The sequence below is a fragment of the Prionailurus viverrinus genome, chromosome F1, assembly GCF_022837055.1.
Source record: "Prionailurus viverrinus isolate Anna chromosome F1, UM_Priviv_1.0, whole genome shotgun sequence".
NCBI lineage: Eukaryota > Metazoa > Chordata > Mammalia > Carnivora > Felidae > Prionailurus > Prionailurus viverrinus.
In genome coordinates, this window is record NC_062577.1 from 41,013,266 (window position 1) to 41,040,933 (window position 27,668).

Here is a 27,668-nt window from a genome sequence, read left to right on the forward strand (position 1 = left end):
TGTGTGTGTGTGTGTGTGTGTGTGCGCGTTCGCACAGGGCCTTGGCACACAGCGGAGCTCAAGGTACATCTGATTGGGCCGACTGGTCTCTAGTGCTCCCCAAAGCCACTCCAGGAGCACACCGATCCCAACCCCTCCCCAACCCCTGTCTCTTGAGCCTACAGGTCTCAGTCCCCAGAGGGTGCCCAGGGCCCTTTAGCCCAAGGTGACTGATAACACATTCTGACCACTGTGGGTGACGAGCGCTCCAGGGGGAGTGATCCTCCTGGTGGATCGCGGAGAAACAAGGCAGGAACTGGGTCATCAAGCCCTGTGCTGGGTGGGGACACACACACACACACACACACACACTTGACATAACCCATAAACAGACACAGACACGTGCATATACACAGAGACATAAAGACCAGACCACACATATACGCAGGGGCATACAGACAGACACAGCACATGGATGCAAATAAACGTCACATACATGCGTGCGCGCGCGTGCACACACACGCGCACACACACTCCCACTCTCTCTCTCCAGCCCTGCTGGCGGGCACCTGCCCCGAAGTCTCCAGCCCCAGCCCCAGCCCCAGCTCCCTGGTCATCTGTTTCTGCTTTGCTCTGGCACACTCAGGGTAAGCGCCTGGAGCCGAAGCTCCTCCCCGAGTCGAGTCCGCACCCTGCCCCCTCACTGAGCTCCCAAGACTGGCAGGCAGACAAAGGGCAGGAAGCAAACAATGATTGAGCACCTTCTCTGAGCCAGACTTCAGGACGTGGTGCGGGAGCACCACCAGGCGTTTTCAAACTTTTTGGAGCTGCAGAACCCTCTGTTTAAAGGGAACTTCCAGGAGGTGAAGCAGATTCCAGAGGAGCTGCTCTGGCTAAGTGGGGAAGGGATCTGGAGCCCTATTCTCCTCTCTCCCTTCCCCCAGCCAAACCGTGGCCCCAAGGCAAGTCCAAATAGCCAGAGACTTCCTGCAGGGCGCGCCATTGCCTCACGGAACATTCCAAACAGCCCCGTGAAATAAGTGTTCCGCGGAGAAACCGGCCCTTCCACCAGGAGGAGTAACTTGTCCAGGCTCACAAAGCTGTGAGGAGACAAAGCAATATCACTGGCTCCCGTCTGTGGATTCCAAAGCCTGCGATGGCTCACAGTGCCCCAGGGGCTCCCCGTCAGGAGGACAGCTCCCTGCGTTTGTACAGTATCCAGAGCCATACTTCTAGATTCTTCCATGACTAAACACCCCGCTGACCCTAGAGACCCGAGGCTGTGTGTGTGTGTGTGTGTGTGTGTAAAGATACATGAGTGTGTATGTGAAGATGTGTGGGGAAGGGAGTGGGGGTGTGTGAAGTGTGTAAAAGTGTATGAGGCAGTATGCGACACTAAGAGGCAGAGTGTGTGTGCACATGTGAGAGTGTGTGAGACAGAAAGGGTGTGAGCGAACACATGAGAGAGAGTGTGAGGGCGTGTGTGGGTGTGCCCCCGGGCCTGCCCTTGGGGGGGCACTGAAAACTGGTGCATCGGGGATGGGCTCTCTGGTGAGCTCGCTGTGTGAGTGTGCCTGTGCGACCTCGTGCGTCCACTGGCCGCAGGAGGATATAGCCCAGCTGTTCTCCACCAGTTGAACGGGACACACAAGTAACAGGGCGCTTTGCTAGGCACCCGGGACACCGAGATGAAGAAGCCGGTGCCTGCCCTGGGGGAGCTCACAAACTTCTAATCGGAGGCAGACACACCTCCACAGGTGGGCTCCAAGGGTCTAGTCAAGAGCAGAGCTGACATCTAACCATGTGCACGTGGCGGCATCCGAGGGGCTTCCCGGCAAGGGCAGAATTGCTGGGTTCAAGTCCTCCGGAAGTGAAAGTGGCAAGGACAGAGAAGGGTGCATGGTCGGGGAGAGGTGGCACCCGGTGGCTTCCCCACAAAGGGAAGTGGATATGAGGCCGGGGTTGGGGCTGAGGAGGGAGTGCCACGTGTTGAAACACCACTCCCTACCTCCACCCCCACCGACAGACATCCAGCTCTCAGCCCGTGGCCTCCCTGACGACCCTCCCCCCCCAACCCCAGGGCCAGTTCCCTCTCTCCCCTCCCCCAGCTCCTTCAGGAGACAGCTCTAGCTGTTCAGGAGGCAGAGGAAGGATGTGGGTGGCCGGATGTTGAAGTTTAAAAGGGTTTGGGAGCCCTTTCTTTCCAAAGGAATAGAAGTGAGACAGGGAGATCCTGAACTTGGCATTGGTCTTCAGACCTTGCCCTGGTCCCCGGGAGCCCCGTAGCCTGCCTTCTTCCCCCGACCTCCCCCCACCCCCATCCAGGGGACAGCATTCCAGCGGCCACCCTGCACTCTCAGTCCGGCAGCACTGCAGGCTCAGAGCTACAAGGGACCTTAGAGTACCCATTTTACAGATGAGGACACTCGGACCCAGAGATGGTGTGGGTCTTGCCACCAGGTAGTGGAAGATCCCCCCAGCCAGGCTGTCCCCTAGTCCCAGTCCCCTCCTCCTCCTCCTCCTCCTCGAATTCTAGAAAGCCACAGGGCAGAGAAGTAGAATGTGCATCTGGGTTACCCGCTCCCTGGAGCAGCTCTGACAGGGAGCCCTGGGGGCCCAGTGACCCAGTCTCCCTCTATAACCAGAAAGCAGACCCCTGAGATTCCACACTTCCCACCCAGACCTCAGAATGTCAGCCTGGAGATGGGGAGCAGACGGAAAGGCTGGCCCTGCCCGCCCGTCTCAGGATGAGGCCCCATCTCCCCTGTAGATGGAGGGGGAGCTCTGACTTGCTCTGGGTGCCCCCCCCCCCCGCCCGGAACAGTTTTAACCCTCTGGGAGCTGCAGTAACCCTTTCATCCCAGAAGGCCCGTGGGGGCCCATGAGCCCACCTAGTTGGGGAGAACTGCTGATGGGGGCCAAGGTCATGGCTTCATGGTACACACAACATAAGTGCCTCACCTGGGGACCCAGGTGAGAGGGTCGGAATGAACCAGTCGCTGCTAGAAAAACAAGGAAGGGGGTGTCTGGGGGGGCTCAGCGGGCCAAGAGTCTGAGTCTGACTCTTGATTTCGGCTCAGGTCATGATCTCATGGTTCATGTAATCAAGCCCCACATCAGGCTCTGCACTGACAGCTTTCTCTCTCTCTCTCAAAATAAATTAAAAAACATTCAAAAAATAAAACAAAGAAGGCTCCAGAGGGGCTTATCGCCCCCTACCTAGGCAGCTCAGGGGGCAGGGGCTGGGGAAATTGGGCCCCAAATGCTGGAAGGTGTTCCCCACCCCCACCCCCAGGCCCCGCCCTGTTGTCTTCCGGACCCCACAACAAGAGCTCTTATGGGGTGAGGGGCAGCTGGGTTCTCGCCTCCCAATTAGCCACTGATTTCACTTCCTGAGCCAACCCCTGCCGGCTGCAGGGGAGGTGGGGGGAGGGCATCTACAGGGCAGAGCCAGACTCCCAGGGGGCCAGTAGTAGGCACTCAGTCTGGGAAGAGCTCCTCGCTAACAGCCAAGCCTCTTCCCCTTCCCTCCCTCCCCCCTCCCCCGTCTCCCCGCAATTCCAGCCCGGGGTGAAAACAGTGCAGACCCAGGAGGCAGGAGGGGCGCGACTCAAAGGCCTCCCCATCCTCTGCCTCCCCAGGTCCTTCTCAGCCTCCAGCTGGACTCTCCCCTCCCCGAGCTGAGGATCCCCTCCTCAGCTCCCCATCTCTGCCCACAATGCTCACCATGGGGACACCCACCAGGAGGAAGTCACACCTGCTGCTGCTGCTGCTAGTCACTGTGGCCCTTGTCTCCTCTCCAGGTAAGAGGCCTCCTCTGGGCTCCAAAGTCCAGCAGGGTGATCATCTCGTTATATCACTGCTATTATTGTAGCGATGACTTCAGAAATTACTGACCCTGTGTTGCCGCGGCACTTCGATTTCTGAGGCCCCCTTCCTTTGCTTAAATGTCCCCATTTGTGGATCTTACCTTCCCCCTGAGGTTAGAAGGAATGAGTCTCGCCATAATGTAGGTGGAAGAAGCAGGATCCAGAGAGGGTAAGTGGCTTGCCCTGGGCCCACACAGCAAGATCACGGCACATCTGGATCTCCGTGATATCAGCCCGGAGCCGCTGCCTCTGAGGAGTCGCGCTGTCCGATATGGTAGCCACATGAAACTATTAGACTGGGATTAAATTAAAATTTAAAATGAGTCCTTCAGTTACACAAGCCACATATTGGGTAGCACAGATTATAGAACGTTTCCATCATCACAGAAAGTTCTATTGGATGGCACTGCTGCTCTGGCATCCTCTGACTTGAGGAGATGGGGATCAGTACCACGAACCTCTAGGAGGGCTCCCCAGGGCCGCACTGCAGCCTGGCCAACGGACCTAGTGTGGAACAGGGTGTGAGGAGAAATGAGGCACAGCAGGGGGGTGGCCTTTTGCCCAAAGGGACCCAAGCAAAGGATCCCATGCCAAGGGTGCTGCAAGGCAGGGAGAGGGGAGGAGGGGGGCTGGCAGAAGAGGGCAGTGTGGGCCCAGATCCCACTCTGGAGAGTGTGCCAAGAAGGAGGTACCAGAGACCAAGCCTGTCCAAGAGCTGGAGGGAGGTCCCCCGGCCCCCTGCTGCTGCACGGAGGGACCTGCCGAGACCACCGCTTGGCCTCTCTGTCCTGACCCCCAGCCCAGATCAATAGATGCTTCTTTTCTCCTTAAAGGCCCCCATGGGAGAAAGAGGACCCATGCCCCACCACCCTTCCGGAGTTGTAGCAGCCTCTGACTCCCCACCCCACACCCCCTGCAAGGCTGCAGCCAGCACGTTCTAGGTCCTCTGTCTCATCAGGGAAGGACGCCACTGGCACACTTTCAGACGTTCTCATTCCGTCCTAACTGCCTCCCAGTCCTGCACCCAAGTCAGTGAGGCTGCTAGGAAATAAAGCTGACCCAGAGGCTGGAGGGGGCCTCCCAGCAACCCCACTCTCAGGCCTAGCTACCTGTGCCCGGGGCCCACCAGGCCAGAGTTGCTGCTGGGGTGGGGAGTCCAGGCTGCGCAGAACAGGGGACAGCCACCCCAGAGAGAGCAGTGGAGGGGAGCCTGGGGTCCTCAGCACCGCCCTCCCTCGGGAAAGAGTGCCGGGACCTCGGCATCTGAGGTAGGCGGTGTGGGCAGCTGCAGGGCTCTCAGACCCAGAGATGCAGGAAAGCCCAAGGAGAGGGGACCTGGTCTGCCACACCCACGAGCTCCAGAGACATGAGTGGAACACCCCATCGCCTGTTCTCAGCCCTCCCAGAAAGGTGTCTCGGCTCTGGGCTCGCCTGGCTAAGCTGCCCTGGAGAAGCAGCCTTGGGTCCCTGGCACCCCGACAAGGAAAGGCAGTGAGGAAGCCCCCCCCACATTCTCATCTATCCGGCCCCTTCTACAAGCTTCCCGATGCCCATGTTCACGGGGGACAGGCGGGGGGGGGGGGGTGCAGCGTTGCCAGAACAGGGAATCAGAGAAGAGAGAATCAGAGAGGATGAGGGACAGGGGCAGCAAGGAGGGGTGGCCTTGTGTGGGTGGGTGTGAGCGCAGCCTCAGAGGAAGGTGTGGGGTGAACGAGACTGTGTTTGTGGATGTTTCAGAGGGTGGCAATGTCAGCAGGTTGTTGTGTGGACCGGGTGCGACATCTGGGGGGATGACGAAGGCGCGTGGAAAGCCTCACAGCACGTGTGATGGCTCTCGACCCCAGCTGCCCTTCCGAGTGCCTGCGACGCGCTGTGACTCGGCACCTCTGGGACGGGCCAGAGCCTCTGATGGTTCCGATGGGGAAGCGGGGTCAAGAATCACGGACACTGTGGTTAAGGATGGCTGGCTGTGGGTGAGGCTGGCCAGGGTCCAGATCCATGGATCTGCTCCTTCTCGCTGTGTGATTTGGAGAAGTTATTTAACTTTCCTAAATCTCAGTTTCCACATTAGTTAAATAAGGAAGTGGCAATAGCTGTCTTGTAAAGAGGTTATGCGCAAGAAATATGGAGCGTGGGATCCGATACAGAGCAAGCACTTGATAAAGAGCACCTGCTTTTATTATTATGGGTATATGGATATATATACATAAGCACGTATATATACGTGTGTAGCCGGATGCGCATGGGAACACGTATCTGTCTACTGGAGTAGCTTAGAGAGGTATGTGTGTATATGTGATGTGTGTGTGCGTGTGAGGAAGGGTGTGCAGGTGAGAGGTGTGGAAATGTACCTATGTGGATGAGGGTGTGGACATGGCTGAGTGCCGAGGACAAAGCTTTTTCGGGAAGAAAGCCAGTCTTAAAGCATCAGTGTGCCCCAGGCCCATTCAGCCACCCCCTGCCATGCCCGCAGAGCTACTGGAAGCTGCTATTATATAAAGTGGTTCCCAGCAGCCTAGCTGCCCCGTCACCCCTCCTTTCCCTCCCATCCTGGCAGCCCCAGCTGGGGCAGGGGTCCCTCCCCTCCACCACCATCATTAACTTGGGATTAAGCTGGGCTCTCCAACTGAGATGCTGCGGGCGCCATAGCTGCCTCCAAGGCCTCCAAGGGAGGGATAGTGATGGGTGGTGGGGAGGGGGAGGGGGAGGGGGGGTGCCATTTCAGGGAGCCCTGCCTCCTTCCTCATTCTGAGAGCTGCTTAACAGCTGCCCTCATTCCCCAGGGGCCAGGGCTGGGCCTCAGCTGTGGCACGGGGGTGCACCCCCCCCCCACCCCTGGAACAGGGCTGACAGCTGGATGCGCTGGGGCAGGAGGCACTAATTGGTTAATGGGGATCCCAGCCCCCACGACCCACCAAGGAGGGCCTGAAATCAGCTGGATTGTGGGGTAGGAGCCAATTAGGGGTGGCCTGGCCCCTGCCTGATAGCACAAAGGCAAAGCATGGCTGGCCCCATGAGTCAGCAAAGAGAGCCCACTCCCCACCCCTGTGGGAAGGAAGACAGGTGTGAAACACCGGCCTCTGTGCCTCAGTGTCCCCTGCCCTGGTGCATAAAGAAAGAGGCATCCGCCCTGGGAAGGGGCCAGGCATGAAAACTTCATTTGCTCAGCAAATTCAGGAGGCCGGGATCTAGACCCGCGTGTGCCACAGACTTGCCTTGTGGCCATGAACAAGTCATTTCCTTTTCCGGGCCTTTCTTTCTTGAATTATCACACCGCACTCGTAGAAAAATGCCCCCAAAGCAACCTGCACCCCCTCCACCACCATGAAGGCTTCCTTCTCCCCCTAAACTCCCCCTACCCCATGGCTTGGGTCCAGCAGACATTTTCAGAGCACACACCCTGTGCCAGACTGAACCGTCCTCCAGACCCTGGGAGGTGAGTTCACATTCTTTCCATTTCACAGGTCATGATGTTGAGGCTCAGAAGGGGTCTGTAACAGCTAATAAGAGGCCAAGAGCCAGATCACTGGCTGGAAGGGACATTAGGCTTCAGGGACGCACATTCTCTCTCCGCCTCCTTAACCAGTGGTTTTCCATGCTTCTCACACCCTGCAGGCCAGCGGCTCCCACCCTGAGGGCCCCTGCATCTAGAACTCCCACTGCTTTTATGGTTCTCACCACCTTGTCCCGTCCTTTAGTGTCTCCGTCCCGGACTGCAGGTCCCTTGAGGAAGAGGGGCTGTGTCTTAGTCACCTTTGCCACACAGTCTAGCCCAGTGCCAGGTACACAGCAGGGGCTCAATACCTGAGTGTAGGATGGGTGATTGACTCAACTAACTTGGCCAGACGGAACCTGCCCAACCAGCTGAAATTCAAGTTTTAATTAATTAAAATTAAGTAAAATTTAAAATTGGCTTCCTCAGCTGCACCAGCCACATTTCAAGGGCTTGACAGCAGGCGGCTGATGGCTACCGTATTGGTCAGGGCAGAGAACGGAACCTTCCATCATTGCAGAAAGTTCTACTGCACGGCACTGCCCTACTGGGCCCCAGGCCCTCAGGCCTCTGGTGCTGTTCCCCCACCTACAGCTTGGAGTTCAGCCCGGGGATCCCCGGCCACTTTTGGGCCAGTCTTTGAAGATCAGCCCCTCGGTCTGCTATTCCCGGAGGAATCCACTGAGGAGAAGGTGACGCTGGCGTGCCGTGCCCGGGCCAGCCCTCCGGCCACCTATAGGTGAGACCCCCACGGTGGGCACCGGGGGCAGGGGGGCCTGGGCAGCCGTGACGTTGTTCCTCGCACCAGCCCTGGCACCAGGCCGGGTCCAGCCACGCAGGATGGTCTCCTCCTCTGCCCCCGCTTGCAGGTGGAAGATGAACGGTACCGAGATGAAGTTGGTGCCGGGTTCCCGCCACCAGCTGGTAGGGGGCAACCTGGTCATCATGAACCCCACCAAGGCACAGGACGCCGGCGTCTACCAGTGCCTGGCCTCCAACCCAGTGGGCACCATCGTCAGCAGGGAGGCTGTGCTCCGCTTCGGCTGTGAGACCCGCGGGGGTGCTCCGGGGAAGGGGAATAGGGAGCTGGGGAAAGTGTCTAGAAAGGGCAGGTGACTGCTTCCCACGGAGGCTGGACTGGGGGAGGCCCCCAGGCTTGGAGGACGGTGCCCGAGCACCGGGTCTTTATCTCCAGTTCTGCAGGAGTTCTCCAAGGAGGAGAGAGACCCAGTGAAAACCCACGAAGGCTGGGGGGTGATGTTGCCCTGTAACCCACCTGCCCACTACCCAGGTGAGTCGGGACCCTGGCCCGAGGTTAGACAGAGGGCACAAGAGGGGCTTCAACCACTCAGCAGGGGAGGAAAAGGCGGTGAGTGACCCTTGGAAGCACCGATCCCTGGGTCCCCAACTCAAAATGATTTTGTGTCGGACTCAAAATGAGTCTGTCATTCGCTAGCTCTGTGCCCTGCCTCCTCCTTCAGACTGGGAGCACCCCAAGGGCAGGAGTAAAGTCACATCTTCCTTGTGGGTCTCCCCTCAGCTCCAGCTCCGAGCACGGGGCTCTCAGGACTAGGTCTAGAGATCCCCCCCAGCATGCTGAGGGCCTCCCCCCACAGCTGCCCCGTCAACCCAGAGCCCCGCGGTTTCCTCAACCCCCGCCTCCCACGTCCTATTTAGGCCTGTCCTACCGCTGGCTCCTCAACGAGTTCCCCAACTTCATCCCGACGGACGGGCGTCACTTCGTGTCCCAGACCACGGGGAACCTGTACATTGCCCGGACCAACGCCTCAGACCTGGGCAACTACTCCTGCCTGGCCACCAGCCACATGGACTTCTCCACCAAGAGCGTCTTCAGCAAGTTCGCTCAACTCAACCTGGCTGCTGAAGGTCAGGGTCGGTGGGCACGGCGGGGAGGAGAGAGCTGAAAGGGTCAGCAGATATTGGGAAAGAGGGTTCTCCCCTGGAGGTGGCGAAGGATGGCTTGCGGAGCCTGGGGTCTGGGGCCCGGACCCCTTGGTCCCCCGGTTGCAAAGCCTCAGACCCTTGGCCAGGCCCCCAAGGGGAACAGGGGTCAAGAAGGAGTCGGCTCTGAGCTGTGCTGAGACCCTGAGCGCGGGAGCCTCAAGCCCGCCTCATTTGCATCCGATCCGCAAACCCCCTCTCTCCCCAGACACCAGGCTCTTTGCACCCAGCATCAAGGCCCGGTTCCCGGCAGAGACCTACGCGCTGGTAGGACAGCAGGTCACCCTGGAGTGCTTCGCCTTTGGGAAGTGAGTGGCGGAGGAGGGAGGGAGCAGGCCAGGGCGCAGCGTGTCAGAGCCCCTCAGGGGCATGGGTGACCCCGGGGAGAGGGCAGGCGGGCTCTTTGTACCCTTCGCAGGGTCGAGCAGAGATCCCAGTGGGTGGTGACCACCACTCACTGAGCACTCTGTCTCTGAGTGGGGCGTCATGCACACCAGGGGCCTGACACATAGTGGGTCCTCCCAGCAATGTCTGCCAAGCTCAGGCTACTTATGCAACACCCAGGCCGGAGGCAGGTAGCACTGGGTACCAACCCCAGCCTGGCCTCCCGGGTTCAACCCCCAGCTCTGTCACTTGCTGGCTGGGAGACAATGGGTAAACCCTTAACCTCTCTGTGCCTCTGTGTCCTTATTTGTACACAGTAATAATGGTAGTACCTATATGTGAAGTGCTTAGCACAGGGCCTGGCATTTAGCAAGTGTTCTATGGATGCCAAGAGTTATCTTTTTTTTATAAATTTTTTTTTTAACGTTTGTTTGTTTTTGAGACAGAGCATGAACGGGGGAGGGTCAGAGAGAAAGGGAGACACAGAATCTGAAACAGGCTCCGGGCTCTGAGCTGTCAGCACAGAGCCCGATGCGGGGCTCGAACTCACGGACCACGAGATAGTGACCTGAGCCGAAGTCGGCTGCTTAACCGACTGAGCCACCCAGGTGCCCCAAGAGTTATCTTTTTAACAATTGTGATAGAAATCCCTCTCTCCTAGAAAAAGGATTCACTGGAACGGAGCTAAGCAAATAGGAGGTGTTCAAATAGATGCCTGTAGAACAATTAATGTGATTTGTACATTGGTCCCCTCTTCCCTTATACCTCCTGTGGTTACCCAGGATGCCCCCTGCTTTGTGAAAAGTTATTGGACTTCCAGAAAATTCATATTTAAAGCACATGGAAGGTTCATAACTGAACCCTTTAAGAGTCACTGATACTCAGTCGTTTTAGTATTTACAGATTGCTAATGACCACGGCTCTCTTGAAAAGCAGAGGCAAGGCCTTGTTGGGGAGAGGCGGGAGGGGGCCCCCTCAAATCCCAGGCTACAGGCCACCGCTGAGGAGGGCAGTCCCAGAAGAGGCACGGTGGCCAGTGCAGGGTGGGGGTGGGGAGAGTAAGCCAGCTTCAGGGTACAGACCGCACGGAAGACCAAGTTCACGGGGGTCCCAATCGTTGCAGGGGAGAGGAGAGGAGAGAGGTGCCCTGCCTCTTGCCACTTTCCCACCTGTGCTCTGGGCCAGTCCGGAAGAGGCCCCTCCCTTCCCCCCTTGCCTCTCTCCCTCTGTCCCCTCCCAGGCCCTTGTCCACACCCACCACCTGCCCGGCACCTCAGGGGAGGATCTGTGTGTGAGAAGCTGCAGGCACAGGGGAGTCTACTTAGCACAGCAAACCTGCTCTGGCTCTGTCTTCCCCACCAGCCCTGTCCCTCAGATCAAGTGGCGTAAAGTGGACGGCTCCTTGTCCCCCCAGTGGGCCACGGCCGAGCCCACCCTGCAGATACCGAGCGTCGCCTTCGAGGATGAGGGCACCTATGAGTGTGAGGCGGAGAACTCCAAGGGCCGCGACACCGTCCAGGGCCGCATCATCGTGCAGGGTACAGGGCTGGGGCCCCCTGTCCCCCCCGCCTTCACTCTTATCATCCCTGAGGAAGCAGATCCAAAAGTCAGGGAGGGGACTGGGTGGCCCCTTGCTTAAGCCTTCTTGCCCTAGGGTTGCACTGGGGGTGGGAAGACAAGAAGCTAGGGCTTCAGGCAGGGTTGCGGGAAGCAATGGAAGGCTTTAGAATGACCTAAGTTGCTCAAACAGCCACTGGCACAGACACAAAGTGCGGGCTTTCTTCGGCCTGCTTCTCACACCCCCTAAAGCCCTTCCCGGGGTGCTGATGGCGCCCTCTGCTGTCCATCACCAGAACTGCAGCCCTGCAATCCTGGTCCCCCGGTGAGAGGGAGGCTCATCCCAGCTCACCCCCAGCCTTTCTCTCCCTTGCTCCCCACAGCTCAGCCCGAGTGGCTCAAGGTGATCTCAGACATGGAGGCTGACATCGGTTCCAACCTCCGTTGGGGCTGTGCGGCGGCCGGCAAGCCCCGGCCCACGGTGCGCTGGCTGCGGAATGGGGAGCCTCTGGCCTCCCAGGTAGGAGCCCTGGGGCTTCCCCCACACCAACCGCCATCCTCTGTTCACCTGGTCCCCTCGCCTTCTAGACTCCCCGTTCCCCACAACCCTGCTCCACCACTGGCAGGCAGCCTCTCTGGGACAATTAGGGCCCTTTGGGTGGTCGGCTCCAGGTGCTTCTTTCCCTCCCAGATTCACATGGCCACAGGCGGGTCAACCGGATGGAGGCCTGACTAGAGGGTCCAGAGACCTGGATCCAGGCACAACCCAGTCACAAAATCACCGTGTGGTCCCAAGGAGGTCACCTCGTCCCTCTGGCTTCAGTGGGCTGACATACAGGGGGGCCTGGCAGATCTCAGTCCTAGGATTCCAGGAGGCCGAGACGACACAGGGCCTGTGAGCCCCTCGGCAGGCGAGGGGCGGCCTAGCATCTGCTGCACCTGCCCCTCCACCCCGGTCCTTCAGTGGCCCTGATGCCCCTACTCCGCCCCCTTCTGCACAGAACCGTGTAGAGGTGCTGGCTGGGGACCTGCGCTTCTCCAAGCTGAGTCTGGAAGACTCGGGCATGTACCAGTGCGTGGCAGAGAACAAGCACGGCACCATCTACGCCAGCGCGGAGCTGGCCGTGCAAGGTACAGGGCCCGGGGAGGCAGGGGACATCAGCAAGGACACATAGGCGGGGGCTAGAGGAGTTCTGAGTTCCAGCAGTTTCCTTTGTTTTTTTTTTTTTTTAAGTTTATTTATTGGGGGGGGGGGGTGGGGAGGGAAGAGAGAGAGAGAATCGCAAGCAGGCCCCATGTTGTCAGCGCAGAGCCTGATTCTATGAACCGTGAGATCATGACCTGAGCCAAAACCAAGAGTCAGACGCTCAACTGACTGAGCCACCCAGGTGCCCCTGAGCTGCGGCATTTCTAAACACACAAACACGTGCTGGCGGCTCCCCTTGGTTTTCCAGTGTCATCTGAGTAGAAGACAGGGATTTAAGGAAGGAGACGAGACACTAGATTGAGAGCTTCCAGAAGACAGAGTCTCTTACTTGTTCCAGGTCTGGCACAGTTAAGGAAAGTGCTGCAGTGAAAAGGAGGCGGCAAAAGTCATTGGAAACCGAGTTGATCTGATGTGTTTAAACCAGTCCCTTCAGCTGGTTTAATCTCTTTGGCAATTTAATCTCTTTGTGTCTCAGTGTCTTTTTTTTTTTTTTAATTTTTTTTTCAACGTTTTTTATTTATTTTGGGGACAGAGAGAGACAGAGCATGAACGGGGGAGGGGCAGAGAGAGAGGGAGACACAGAATCGGAAACAGGCTCCAGGCTCCGAGCCATCAGCCCAGAGCCCGACGCGGGGCTCGAACTCACGGACCGCGAGATCGTGACCTGGCTGAAGTCGGACGCTTAACCGACTGCGCCACCCAGGCGCCCCTGTGTCTCAGTGTCTTGATTTATAAAATGAGGGCCACAACAGTCCTGCCCTCATACTGCCGTTTAGAGGACTAAATGAGAGAGAGGTAAAGCAGAAAGGACCTGGCCATCACATAACAGGTGCCCTGGAGATGCCAGCTGGTGCTAGGGTTCTTTGTTGTGTGACTTGGAGCCCGTGGGGCCTCAGTTTTCTCATCTGCAAAATGGATGTAATGATACCTACCTCATCAAGTTGGAGTGAGCTTAACGATGACTCATTCATTTTTTTGTTCATGCAGCCGTATTTATTCAACACCTCCCAAGGAGTGAACATGAATAAGGTCTCTGCCTTCAAGCATTTTACAATGCAGTGGAGACAGAGGGATGATCACAAAATCGAATAATTACATAAGACGATTTTGGACCGCCATCAAAAACACAGTATAAAGAAAACCTAGGGGTGCCTGGGTGGCTCAGTCGGTTAAGTACCCAATTTCAGCTCAGGTCATGATCTCACGTTTCGTGCGTTCGAGCCCCACGTTATGCTTTCTGCTGTCACCGCAGAGCCCCCCTTGGATCCTCTGTTCCCCTCTCTCTGCCTGTCCCTTACTCTCTTTCTCCCTCCAAAATAAATATTTTTTAAAAATCTAGCAGAGTGGGAGGAGTGAGGTGGGCCCATTAGATGGCATGGTCAGGTGAGACCTCTTTGAGGAAGTCACGCATTTGGGGTGTGACCTGAGTGTTAACAAGGAGCCAGCCATGTGAAGATCTGAGGGATTTTTAAACAAGATGTATGGCGAGTGCAAAGGTCCTGGGGCAGGAAAAATCTTGGCATCCTCAAAGGGCAGAAAATGGCCCAGGTGATTGGAGCATGATAAATGAGGGAGAGCGGCGTGAGATGTGAGGGGAGAGGCAGGGTCGTATTTGTGAGCCCTCGTTGGACTTCATCCTGAGTGCATGTTTAAGTTTCTTAAAAGACATGCCAGGCTGCTGGCTGGAGCAGGAGATTGTAGAAAGAAGGTGCAAAAACAGGAAGACCTCCTAGGGGGTTTTTCGATAGTTTGGCAGGGGACTTGGTGGCTTGGACCAGTGTGGGGGGTAGGGGTGACGGGAAGGGCTGGATCCTGGGTGTATTTTGGACTGGCCTTGGAGGGTAGGTAAAACGCTCAGCGTGCAGTCAGCTGACATCTTCATCAAGGGCAACGGGTACTGCTGTGATTCCCTGGGTGACTGCAGGGCACCCCCCTTTCCTTCTAGCACTGGCCCCCGACTTCAGGCTGAACCCCGTAAAGCGTCTGATCCCCGCGGCCCGCGGGGGAGAGATCGTTATCCCCTGCCAGCCCCGGGCGGCCCCGAAGGCTGTGGTGCTCTGGAGCAAAGGCACCGAGATTCTGGTCAACAGCAGCAGGTACAAACCCCACTCTGCCCGCAGCAATTCCTGCCCCTCCTCGTCCACCACGAAGGCGAGTCCCCTTCCCGTGACGGCTGCAGTGTGACCCTAGGTTGGCCAGATCTGCTTTCTCCTTGCTGCAGAGTGACCGTAACTCCGGATGGCACCTTGATCATAAGAAACATCAGTCGGTCAGATGAAGGCAAATACACCTGCTTTGCTGAGAATTTCATGGGCAAAGCCAACAGCACGGGCATTCTGTCTGTGCGAGGTGAGGGGTGTGGCTTGGAGGAGGGTGGGTGGCTCAGCCACCACAGGGTCCCAGTCCCTCCTCGACACCCTGCTCTTATGTTCCCATCTTCCTCTGGGTTTGGGTTTGGCTTGGAGGCTACCCCAGGATTGGACTTCATTTGGGACCACCTCCCCACCGCCTTCCAGAATCTACTCCTGCCTCCCTTTCACACACTGGTGGGGCTGCTGGGAGGTCAAGATCCTGTTGGCCATGCTGCCTCTTCTCTCTCCTGGGGTTTAGGACACACCCTCTCACCCTGCCCCCCTGCCCCTGCCTGGGCCTCTTTCCTCCCCCATCCACCCCGGGGCCTTCTTTTGTTTGGCAGATGCAACCAAGATCACTTTGGCCCCCTCGAGTGCTGATGTCAACTTGGGGGACAGCCTGACCCTGCAGTGCCACGCCTCCCACGACCCCACCATGGACCTCACCTTCATCTGGACCCTGGATGACTTCCCCATCGACGTGGATAAGCCTGGGGGTCACTACCGGAGGGCCAGTGTGGTAAGACCTGAGGCCAGACAACCCATGGCTCCTCCCTCCTTCTGGACAGAGGACCCAAGATGTCCTTGACCATGAGCACCCCCAAAGCCTTTCCCCATTCCCTCAGGAACGCCATGCATTACCCTTAGATTCGGAAGAACCGCCCTCCCTTAGACGGGCAGTTCCCGGCATTCCACTCGAAGGCCGTGCTTTTAGGAGAGGGTTAGGGACAAACCTGAAATGCCAGGCGCCCAGCAAGACTCCCTCCCCACTACTGTTCCTGTTATCCTGAGCCCAGGGCAAGTGACATCATTAACTCCGACCATGGTTGACTGTCCTCAGTTATAAACTGTTATTTAGTCCCGGGGTCCTAAGTGGGGAGAAGCTGACTCCACCCACCGAGCAGAGACTCCGAGATCCTGGGGGGGGGGGGGGGGTGTCCGTGGATACAATGGAGCAGGGGACTCCGAGCCCTGCCTCGTGGCTCACAGCTTGCTGCGCTAGCCAGGGCTCCTTCCCCTGACCTGCACCCCCCACTTCCTGTCCCCCACGTGCAGAAGGAGACAGTTGGGGATCTGACCATCCTGAATGCCCAGCTGCGCCACGGCGGGAAGTACACGTGCATGGCCCAGACGGTGGTGGACAGTGCGTCCAAGGAGGCCACAGTCCTGGTCCGAGGTGATGGCGTTTCCCACCCCGCCCCTAGCCCGACTCCTTCAGAGGCCACCTGGGCTATTTTGACCTTCGCTCCCTAACTCCCCTCCTCTCCCCAAAAGCTGTGGGGGGTGGGGGGTGGGGAAGGGCTTCTGAGAGAAGTTCCAGCTGATCCCGTGGTCTTGAAAGGTCCTAAATGAATTTTAAAAATCCACTTCCCAAGACTGAAGGACTTTGCTGAGGCCAGAAGTTCTCAAAGCCCAGTGCTGGGAAATCTGTACACATCTCTATGTGAAGGCTTCTGTGAGCCCCTCCAGCCTTGAACACATTTTTCCCACCTTACAACCCCCGGCTGCCACGCACTGCGGGGGAGGGAGGGGGGGCCTTCCTTGCCCCCATGTGTGTTTGCTGCACCCTCTGCTGCCGCCTCTTGGTACTGCACCAGCCCAAGCCAGCCTGGAGGAGGTTGGCTCAAATTTTGAGGCTGCCCAATTCTGACCCAGTGTGCTCTCTTTGGGGCAGGTCCACCGGGTCCCCCAGGAGGTGTGGTGGTGAGGAACATTGGCGACACCACCGTCCAGCTCAGCTGGAGCCGAGGCTTTGACAACCACAGCCCCATTGCCAAGTACACCCTGCAAGCTCGCACTCCACCTGCAGGGAAGTGGAAGCAGGTTCGGACCAGTAAGTGTGAGGCTCCACCTAGGTCAGTGCTGATGAGGCCTGGCTGAGCCTGGAACTTCAAAGAGGGACAATCGGAGGTCCTCTGCCTGCAGGGAGCTCCCGGGCCATTGGGGGAGGTGGTCACGTGGACAGCAAGAGAGGGGAAGAGAACTGGAGAAGGGAGGCGCTCAGTCTGTGCCCTTGGAGCATTGGCAGATCATTACTGGGGCCCCCACTGATGCACCCAGCATCAACAAAGGCTCCCAGGCTGGGGAGTCTACTAGTTTTCCCATTGTTTCCAAAAGAGGTGTTGAGCACTAGGTATATGGCAGGCACCATCATGAATACAATGAGGTGAGTCGTCCCAGTCCCTGCCCTTTCCATCCAGACTAACTAACGTGTGCGGGCACACTGACTCCGGGTGCCTTGCAGATCCCGCCAACATCGAGGGCAATGCCGAGACCGCCCAGGTGCTGGGCCTCACACCCTGGATGGACTACGAGTTCCGGGTCTTAGCCAGCAACATCCTGGGCACTGGGGAACCCAGTGGGCCCTCCAGCAAAATCCGGACCAAGGAAGCAGGTCAGAGCCCGAGGTGTCCCAAAGACAGGCAACACCAGGGCACAGACCCAAGCCCTCCTTAGAGAGCCCCAGGCGGGCGACAATCACGCGGAGTTCCAACCCTCCTCACCAGGCTTCAGACTCTAACAAAAGAGGCGAGAAAGGGACATGAGGCTAGGCAGGGCGACTGCACTGCCCAACGTACTCGGCCCTGGGCCATGGCCTGGGCCTGTGAGCCCTGCAAGAACCTTCTAGTCCAAACCCCTCATTGCATTTTAATTTTTAAAAAATGTTTATTTATTTTGAGAGACAGGGAGGAGAGGCACAGAGAGGGAGGGAGGGAGGGAGGGAGAGAATCCCAAACAGGCTCCTAGTTCAGCACCCGATGTGGGGCTCGATCTCACAACCGTAAGATCGTGACCTGAGCCCAAATCAAGAGTGGGTGCTTAACCGACTGCGCCACCCAGGCACCCCAAATCCCTCATTTTAAAAAATGAGCCAACCTGGGGCACCTGGGTGGCATCCAACTCTTGATTTCGGCTCAGGTCATGATCTCATAGTTCATGGGATTGAGCCCCACATTGGGCTCTTTGCTGACAGCACAGAGCCTGCTTGGGATTCTCTCTCTCCCTCTCCCTCTGCCCCTCCCCTGCTCCCTCTCTCTCTCTCAAAATAAATAAATAAACATTTTTTAAAAAATAGAAGTAAAAAAATTGGGTCAACCTTACAACTGCATGTGAATCTACACTTATCTCAAAATAAAAGGTTTAAGTATTTTTTTATGGAAAAAATCAAAGTCTGGAGAAGGAAAGTGTCACACTGGCAGAGCCCGAACTTGAACTGAGGACCATGGGGTGATGGGCAGATATCCTCCCTAGTAGTACATGAGCTGCTGAAATCCGTTAATGAGGAAGGGGTGTGTGTGTGTGTGTGTGTGTGTGTGTGTGTGTATAGGGAAGCAGTCAGTGTCTCTAAGTCCTTTAGACAGTTTCTTGGGGAGCAGGTGGAATGGACAATCTTCCCACAAGCTCCCTGAAAGGCAGGTGGGTGTCAGAACCCAGCTGAGCGGGGAAAGCAAGGGAGAGAACCCAGGAGAGGCACACATCCCCCACCCTCTGAGACATTCACAGATGAAGGTCCAGAAGACCTGGGGTCCTCAGACTGGCAACGTGGAGTCAGGACCTTGCCCGCCCAACCCAGGCCTCCCACCCTGGATGTGCAGTAAGGGCGTCTTTTTGTGTCCCTTAAACATGGTTTCCCACGTGCCCCAGGCCGACTCTCGTCCAGTCAGTCAACATTTTGAACTGGTACCTCTCTTGAGTAAGGAATTCTAGAAGGAGCACCTTCTTTGATCGAACTTCTTACAGACTCAAATGCAGCGTAGGGTGCGGTCTCCATTCTGGTATCCCAGTTGGTGATCAAAAGACAAGGAGGAGGCAAAAAAAAGATGATGGGCTTTGAAATCAGAAGAGCTGAGTTCAAATTTGAACCGTGCCACTTATTCACTGTGTGACCTTAGGCAAGTCACTTAATTGCTCTGAGCCTTGGTCTTTCCACTTGAAAAGGGTGCTATGCCCACCTCACAGGATCATAGGGGCCGCGTGTTGAAGCACCCCTTACAAGGCCAGGAACTGCAGTCATCAGAATCCAGGGGTAAGTTTCCCACTGCTGGATTCTCTGCAGAAATGTTTGACCCTCAGCCAAGTTACCCCCTGCCAAGATTCGTGATCTATTTAAAGGGTCTTATTTTAATATCAGCCATGTTGAATACTAGGGACAATTAGGGAATTAAACCTGCCATGAAAAGCAAAATCCTAATCAGACACTTTGCAACCCCAAAGAAATATTTGTTTGCATTAACTGCAGTTCTCGGTTATTTATTCCCCTTATTTTAAAGCAAACTGGGGTTGTCTGTTATTTAGTTGAAGCTGACAGGAGAGAAGACAGATCATTGATGGAGCATCTACTATTACGGAGCGTGGACAGGCAAACGAGCTCGCCATTGTCCTGTCTGATTGTATTCTTCTTACAGACCTTTGAGAGAAACACTATTATCCTCATCTTACGGAGCAGGGATTCAGAGGCTCAGAGAGGTTAAGTGAATTGCCCAGGGAAACACAGCTAGTAAGTGGCAGAGGTGGGATTTGACGTCGGGTCTGCCTTGACTCCAGAGCCCACATCCAGAGGGCCTGTTGGAAGACAAAATTAGAGCCAATCTGAAGGGATAGGGATGTCCCCGTCCTAGTCTGCTTCACAGGCACAGGCTCTGGGCCTCTGCCCCCTCACTGCCCATTAACAAGCCACATCTGTGTCCCTTGGCCCCGACAGCCCCCTCAGTGGCACCCTCAGGACTCAGCGGAGGGGGTGGAGCCCCCGGAGAGCTCATCGTCAACTGGACGGTAAGCTGCAGGGACAGAGGACAGAGACAGTCCTGCCCCCCACCCATCCTGACTCATGTCCAGATTGGAGCAGCGTGTAGAGAGGACCCAGACAGCGCCACCGTGCAATCCCAACTCAGAGCAGGCCACGTCCTGTCCCTTCCCCTCGCACCCACCGCAGGATGAAAACCGCCAAGGCACACGAGTCCCGGGGCCGCCCCTCTTGGCGAAGGCTGGGTGGGGCCGGAGGACGGGCAGGGAAACGCACCCGCCGCGGCCCCTCGCCCATGCCACACGCTCTCGCCCCCCAGCCCATGTCGCGGGAGTACCAGAACGGAGACGGCTTCGGCTACCTGCTGTCCTTCCGCAGGCAGGGCAGCACCAGCTGGCAGACCGCCCGGGTGCCTGGCGCCGACGCCCGGCACTTCGTCTACAGCAATGACAGCGTCCAGCCCTACACGCCCTTCGAGGTCAAGATCCGCAGCTACAACCGCCGCGGGGATGGGCCCGAGAGCCTCACCACGCTGGTGCACTCTGCTGAGGAAGGTGGGCCGCCCCATCCACAGCTGCCGGGCCGTGGGGTGGGGGGGAGGGAGCGTGCTGCTCACACCCCACCTCGATTCCACACCAGGGGGGAGAAGGGGCACCTGGCCTCATCCCTCGCTCCCTCGTGTCCCCCTCAGGCCTGGGAGAAGGAGGAGGGAGGCTCTGCAAAGAGAAGTGGGCCTGGAGGTCACTGTGAGAACCCCCACGTGGCTTCATCCTGGGCCCGGGCTCTCGAAATCCCTAAGCAAGGGCAGTCCTGGTTGGCAGATTCTCTGTAGGAAACAGGGAGGCCTGGGGGATCCAAACCCATTCTGTATCGATCCCCAGAGCCCAGGGTGGCCCCTACCAAGGTCTGGGCCAAGGGGGTCTCATCCTCAGAGATGAACGTGACCTGGGAACCCGTGCAGCAAGACATGAATGGCATCCTCCTGGGGTACGAGGTGAGCACTGACCTGGGGCCTGGGGAGGAAGGGGTGGCCGGGGGCCCCTCACAGCTCACTGGCCATTCCTCCTGGGGTCACTCATTCACTGACACAGTCTATGCCACCCTGGCCGCGCAGCCTTAGCCAACCGAGCCCCTCTGGCTGATGTCCAGCGCGAAAGACTGGCCCGTGGATGGCCTTGAAGTTAAGTGCTTGCCTAGAGCCAGCACCGGAAGCTGTGCGAGCCCAGGGGAGGAGATGGAAGGTTCTGGAAGGGACACGGCCTGCCCCTTTCATGCCAAAGCCCGGCTAGCCTCGCGTTCTCAGCCTGCAGAGAATAGCACGGCCCCCTCTCTGTGCCCGCTGGTCACCCCGTCCCTGGGAACTGTGGGCCCAGCAGTTTCTGGAATGAGCTCTGAGCCCCCAGTGACTCCACACTGAGGCACCTTGTGGGGTGGACAGAGAACAAGAGGGAGCAACAGGAAGGGAAGAAGGACGGGCAAGAAATGTCACTGCGTAAGGGAGAAGGCTCAGGCAGGGACCCCGGTGCTGCTGCAGCACAGAGCCTGATGCAGGGCTCGAACTCACAAACCTTGAGATCATGACCTGAGCTGAAGTCGGACGCTTAACCGACTGAGCCACCCAGGCGCCCCTGCACTTCATACTCTTTAGCACAGTACCCTCCACCACCCCTGAGATTCCCTGAGATAATTAAGTGGGGTTGGGCTCCCACGGGCCATCACTAGGTGGAGTCCGTGCCCATCCCCACGCATCACCCGGCCCACTCACCGCCTCATTCCTCCCACGTGTTGGGCGCTTCCCTTGGACGGGCTCTTGCTGGGCACCAAGGAGGCAGCCGCGACTCACACTTGTCCCTGCTACCTTGGAGCTCATGATCAGAGCCCAGGTTCTGAGACCCTAGACTGAGCCACAGGGATCAGAGTCAGCAGGAGAGGAACAGAACGTAGGTGGCCGGGGCTAGGGTCACGATAACCCTGAGGTTTTGGGCTCGACTGCTGACCCTAAGGTACCCCTGCCCCCTTCAGATCCGCTACTGGAAAGCCGGGGACAAGGAAGCAGCCGCTGACCGAGTGAGGACAGCAGGGCTGGACACCAGTGCCCGAGTCACCGGCCTGCACCCCAACACCAAGTACCATGTGACCGTGCGGGCCTACAACAGGGCAGGCACCGGGCCCGCCAGCCCTTCTGCCAACGCCACCACCATGAAGCCCCGTGAGTCTGTCTGCTGGGGTGGGGGTGGCCCTAGGACCACTCTTTCCCCGGCGAAAGAGACAAATGCTCTAGCCCACAAACCCCGGGCTGGACAGAAACAAGGCAGCAAGACAAACGGAAAGAGACAGTAGAATTCATTGACCTCTGAAGCACCTCTCCCTTCTCCAGCCTTTGGATTTTCATGTGGTTTGTTTCTTAGGCAGCTGTGATAGAAGGTTCTGGGTGTAAGTCCTGTTGGGGCCGGACACTGAGAAAAAGGCTAGCTAAGGCAAAGGGATGGCTGGTGAAGAATCATTTGGAACCTTTCCCAACTCTCTGCCTCCTCCGGCAGCTCCACAGCGGCCTCCTGGCAACATCTCCTGGACTTTCTCAAGCTCGAGTCTTAGTATCAAGTGGGACCCTGTGGTTCCTCTCCGAAATGAGTCTGCGGTCACTGGCTATAAGGTAAGGAAGGGATCGGCCAGGCAGTGAACGGTAGGGAATGGTGCATCTGTATTCCAGTGGACACAATAGCAAGAGGGCTCTGAGTCCGACATAAGCAGAGTTTGTGATGGTCAGAGCCCCAAAATACACGCAGAGCTTTAGCAGAGACGTAAGAGAGGGGGCAGAAGGCGTGACTGCGGGCAGGCAGGGTTCAAGGGAGTGCTGACGCACCAGGTGAAGTCCGAGGGCCCTTCCAGCCTGGGGAGTCTGCAAAGACGGCTCAGCGGCTCGCAAGCTTTCCTCCCGTCAGTGAGGAGCTTGTTCAAGAGCCAGGCCCTGGTCAATGGGAAACAGGAAAGGCGAGGACCAGGACCAGCTGGGCTCCTCCCAGTGCCCAGAGCTGGGGTAGAGAGAAGAATCAGCGGGTGTAAGTAAAGTCCCCCTGGCTAACCTCCTCCCCACAGATGCTCTACCAGAATGACTTACACCCAACTCCCACGCTTCACCTCACCAGCAAGAACTGGATAGAAATCGCAGTTCCTGAAGACATCGGCCATGCCCTAGTACAGATTCGGACCACGGGACCTGGAGGGGACGGGATCCCGGCCGAAGTCCACATCGTGAGGAATGGAGGTGCTGTCTCTCCCCCAAACCTTATCCCCCAGGAGTAACAGGGTCCGTCTAGATGCCTGATGAAGGACTCATTCCCACCCAGACCAACCCCAGCCAGAACCCCGGGGGAAAGGGGAAGGTAGGCAGGAACCAAGTGTAACGGGTGCTAGAACCGTCCTTGCCGGGCCCCCAGCCCCAACATCCCTGAAGGTCACAGAGGAAGGTGTTCCTTTCATGGGGTGCAGGGCCAGTCTGAAGACCGCAGAAGCAAAGGTCTTACAACATGCTGTAGGAATAGGCCTGAGGACACCTCCAGGCCCTGAAGTGGCCCACCCTGAGTCTCCTTAGCAAAGGTCTGGATCCTGTCCTGAGGGTGGGGTGGGGGCAGGCCGGCCCCGAGCCCACTGGACACAGACCCACTCTTCCACCTTCTGGTTTCAGGCACAAGCATGATGGTGGAGAACTCCGCAATCCGCCCGGCCCCGCGTCCCGGTGCCATCCTCTCCCCGTCCGTGGCAATGCTGGTCCTCATAGGCTACCTGGAGCTCTGATCGTGGCGCCCCTCCCTCTCTGCCACAGCCGGACACCCACCTCTGATGGACGCAGCCAGCTGGCCCTGGTCCCTTCCTGATGCCAAGGTGGCTCAACACTGTGCCTGAGAACGGCTGGTTTTCAATACCTATTTTAAACAGTGCCCTTTACATAGGAGGTAGGATATTTCATATTCTGCCACAGGATAGAACCCGCGCGAGGATTTTTTTTTTCTTTAAGTCAAAAGACACCAGGCAGCAACTTCCATGATGATACCGAACCCTATGCCTGGGTCCTCTGGGGCACCTGGATGGAAGCAACAGGCCCAGGGGAAGAAGGGGGTTTGAAATGTGTGTCTGCACGTCGGGGGAGAGGGCGCTCTGGTACCACAGATGGGCTCTGTCCCCTGACAGCGGGGTGTGGGGCCCGGTGGGAACACTGGATGCAAATGCCCTGCAGTAGGACGAAACACAGACATCAACATTCTTCGGCCTAAGGATAGGGCCAAACCCAGGCCAAAAACTCCCCTACTTCCTCGAGGGGCAGCACGGCTAGACCCTGACATTGTCCTTGATGACTCCCTAGGGGCCCCTGCTACCTATGCAGGTGGCAGAAAACCAGTGCCCCAAAGTCCGAGGCCAGGAGCCTGAACTTTAGGGGATGATATTCCAGAGTGTCGGGGGTAAGAGCTAAAAGGGTTTGAGGAGCGGAGACACCTGGTAGAAAGGGGCACCAGGCTTGGCCCGAAGGCACAGTCCCAATGCAGGTGACGTTGCCCTCTTAGCCAACACTGCCAACCTGACCCTATCACCCCCGGAGTGACAGAAGCCACGACGGGTGGCTGAGTGACTAAAGGGCTTATCTCGGGGAGGTCCCCCACCCCACCAAGACCCATCCTGCACGGCCCCTCGAGGGTGTGGACAGCAGACAGGAGACAAGACTTGTGTGCCCATCCACTTCCTCCAGCTCAGTCCGCAGGCCTCAGGCCGCCACTCTCCAGCACTGACTCGCTCAAGCCTGGGACGGTAAGGCCGCGTCGGTTCTGGGTATTCTGGAGCCGAGAGTCTTCTGAGAAGGGCAAAGGATACATGTGGCCCTGGTTGCTCCCAGGAATACCCTGGACCACCTGGCAGGACCTGTCCCCCAGGCTGCCTCCGACTGCTCTTTTGCATTTCCTCTGAAGAAAAAGGCGCTAATAAATTTAGGGGCATCCTAGCGTGGGCTCTGGGTACATGACCAGTCACAGGACATCAGAGCTGGAGGAGGCTTCTGAGCCCAACTCGCCCAAGCCTGTCACTTTACAGATGAGGAAACGGAGGGGTTAGGGACTTCCCGAGGTCACACAGCCTGTCTGACCTTCCTACCCAGGCTGTCCGTCCCGACGAAGGGGGCAGTGCTGAATGGCTACTGCCTGGTTAAGAAGGTGGTAAGAAGGGCAGTGGGCTATGAAAATCCTGCTTCAACAGGTTCAGGTGGGGTGATCGGCACGGCTGGGTCCCAGGCCAAGGCGCGGGCCGACGCCAGGAGATAGCGATCCTTCGCTTCTCGAGTCTGGCTTCTGCTGGGCCCTCAGCGCTCTGCCGCCCTTCCCCTTGCTCCAAGAAAAGGCACCAGAGCAAGGACGGGAATCTCACGAATCCAGGCAGCAGTGGTGGCACAGCCAGGAAGCCCCAGAGCCCGTGCTGTGAGAGGTGGCCCTTCACACAATAGAGCAGTGGGACAGGCATCTTGTCGGGGATAGGCCTGCCGAGGACCCCAGAGCCAGGCTTCTGTAGTTTACAGTTAGAGCTCTATTTTGTTATGGGTTTTTAACTTTTAAGTCCTGCTCTCTTTTCCTGGGCAGGCTTATGTTGATGTTTACCCGCTACAATTTTTTTAAAACGTCAGCTCGACACCACTTCTCCGGGTTACTGCTACACCCGCCACCCCACCCCCGGCCCAGGACTGCCTCCCTGGAGCCGTTGACCAAACCCTCCTCACCCGCCCCTATCCATCTCCCCCACCCCCGTGCAAGGTGCTGCGGGCTCCGCTAAATGACCACATTCTGAACACGGAGGCCCCCACACGGTCTAGCACCCTTCCTGGTCCCCTGTGGCTGTGAGCGGGCCTGTCCTCAGCTCTATCAGAAGGGGGACGCCGAGGGTAAGAAACCTTCCTCCAAGGTTTAGCTGAGTCTTTCCTCACTGCCTTGGGCTGCGGCAGGGGAAACAGGAGGACAGGTGTCTAGATGCTGGGGCAGAGGGATGAGCTGGTCTGGCCCAGGACCTCACGGATACAGCCGGAGACTGCAGTCCCTAAACTTGCTGGGGTCCAAAGGCACTCATGACCAAGAGTCTTAGTTCTAATGAGGCCCGTTAGCAAAGGGGAGGAAAGGAGACCCTCTGGAAAACCTAGGAAACCCAGCCCAGGAAAACCTAATCAGACTTGTCGGGAAGAAGCAGAGCTGTATATTAAGATGCAGGCTCCTGCACCCGAGACCTCAGGCAGAGTACGGAGTAAGGTTTAGTAAGACAGTAGGGGACCTGAGGACGTGCAAGCTTATCAAATAGACTAGCCTCCTGTTGAGGTGGCTTATCATACGGGAGCTTGCGTGCAGGCAAGAGAGCCCTTTCCTGCCCGAGGGGCCTCTCGTTTGCATCTTCTCTGCTCCGATGGGCTGCGTCTCACTCCTGCTGTGCTCAGTACTCGATTTGGGATCTCTCCCCTCTCACATGCCAGGCCTCGGCGGCGGCGACAAGGGAGACAGCCGGCCACAAACAAGTACTTTACCCCACAGCTGAGTGGCCAGTAAGTGCCTTGAGGACTAGGGACAGAGCCCGTCTGCAGACACTGCTTCGGGGCCCAGGGGGACAGTGTCTCTCTGTCCTGCGTATATTTCGGCTCAGCCTACAGGTCCCTTTGCCCCTGGTCTTGGCTACTCGGTCCCCATTGCTCTAACAGTCTCGACGTATACCTCACCCTCAGGGGGACAGGAGCTGTCTCCAGATGGGTCTCGCGGCCCAGCCAGGCCATCGAATGGTACAGACGGGCCACGGAACAGAAAGGCCATGAGGAGGGGCTTTTTTTCCCCTTTTGATAAAATAATAGGAAATCTGAGATTAGACACCGGGAAGAGCTTCTGCAATGAGGCCCGAAGGTGAGTGGTCAAGAGGCTTCTTCCTTTTCTAGGGACCTTGGAGGAATTCTGACAGCTGTTGGCCTGGGGTCTAGGTGAGGTGGAGTCTGGGGGTGTGAGGACATGCTGCTGGATGTCCTTCCAGGGCTGAGGTTTAGATCAGCACCAGAGGAGTCTTGCAGCCCCTTTTTGCTGCAGCCTCTTCCCGCAGGGGTAGTGACAGCCGTGTCACCAGGGGGGAAGGCTCACCTCAGGCACTCTTTCGGGGAAGAGTGGAAGACAGCACTGGGGCCATCTAGTCCCCTCCGGGCAAGAACCCAAGCTGGCTGAGGATGCTTTACTCCCTTGATCTCCCCCCTGCCCAGAGGACTCCCTTTTCTCTTCCTGGCTCAGATGTGGGACGGCTGGCTGGGCACCTCCGGGTTGGTGGGAGGGCTAGACTTCTCCTCAAACCTGGTTTTGAGGCTCAAGTGTGGTGCCCCATTTCCCTGGGTCAGACCGACCCTGGGCTTCATCCTGGGATGAATGAGGTTGCCAGAGAGGCTCCTGGGGTGGTGTGAGGGACGAGGTGGGCATTTTTAAGGGACTTCTAAAAGCTCCATAGAGAGAGGTGCCCGGTAGCTGTATATAGGGTCATAGACTTTAGGAAGGCAGGATAATAAAGGGAAGCTGGGGAGGGAAAAAATAGGTCAGATAACTTTGCCCCGAGGCCCAGGAAGCCGAGTGTCCTTAGCTGGGGTGCACCCTGCCTTGGCCCCTAGACTCCAACTTACCCAGCCCCATCCAGGGCCTGCATAGCTTAGTCTCACAGCCGGGCGAGGGCTGGGGCTTCTTCGGACCCCCGACTTGACCCCGATTTTGTCGAAATGGAACCACTTCCACTGGCCTATCGTTTGTCTCTCTTGTACTTCTTATAATGGTAGTTATTTATTGACTCTGGTAGCAGGCAGTTCTTAAATAAAGATGATTTCTCAACCTGCTGAGGCAGCTGGCACCTGCCGTGGGTGTTTTTATCGTCGGGCCGAAGCACGCCTCCTGTCCTGCTCTCGAACCCCAGTCTCGTGGCCGATGCCTTCCCCCTCACACAGTCAGCTCGAAGGAAGGAACAAGACACAGCCCCTCCTGCTTCACGCAGGCCTGGGAGGGGGAAGAACTAGGCCAAGGGGCTTTAAGACAGGCCTAAGCAGGGGCGCCTGGGTGGCTCAGTCGGTTAAGCGTCCGACTTCGGCTCA

At 57.5% G+C, this 27,668-nt stretch overlaps 1 protein-coding gene across 1 annotated transcript; it reads left to right on the forward strand.

Moving 5' to 3' along the window:
- Window positions 1–3,691: 3,691 nt before the first annotated feature.
- CNTN2 (contactin 2) lies at window positions 3,692–23,341 on the forward strand. Its single transcript, XM_047840800.1, has 22 exons — window positions 3,692–3,782; window positions 7,936–8,080; window positions 8,211–8,386; window positions 8,537–8,632; window positions 9,019–9,228; window positions 9,512–9,611; window positions 11,050–11,225; window positions 11,628–11,764; window positions 12,246–12,375; window positions 14,397–14,547; window positions 14,673–14,800; window positions 15,147–15,322; window positions 15,859–15,979; window positions 16,478–16,636; window positions 17,048–17,197; window positions 19,505–19,575; window positions 19,866–20,100; window positions 20,428–20,540; window positions 21,569–21,755; window positions 22,087–22,199; window positions 22,643–22,811; window positions 23,232–23,341. Exons 1-22 carry the CDS (start codon window positions 3,698–3,700, stop codon window positions 23,339–23,341), a joined length of 3,138 nt encoding a protein of 1,045 aa, XP_047696756.1. The 5' UTR covers window positions 3,692–3,697.
- The last annotated feature ends 4,327 nt before the right edge of the window (window positions 23,342–27,668 follow it).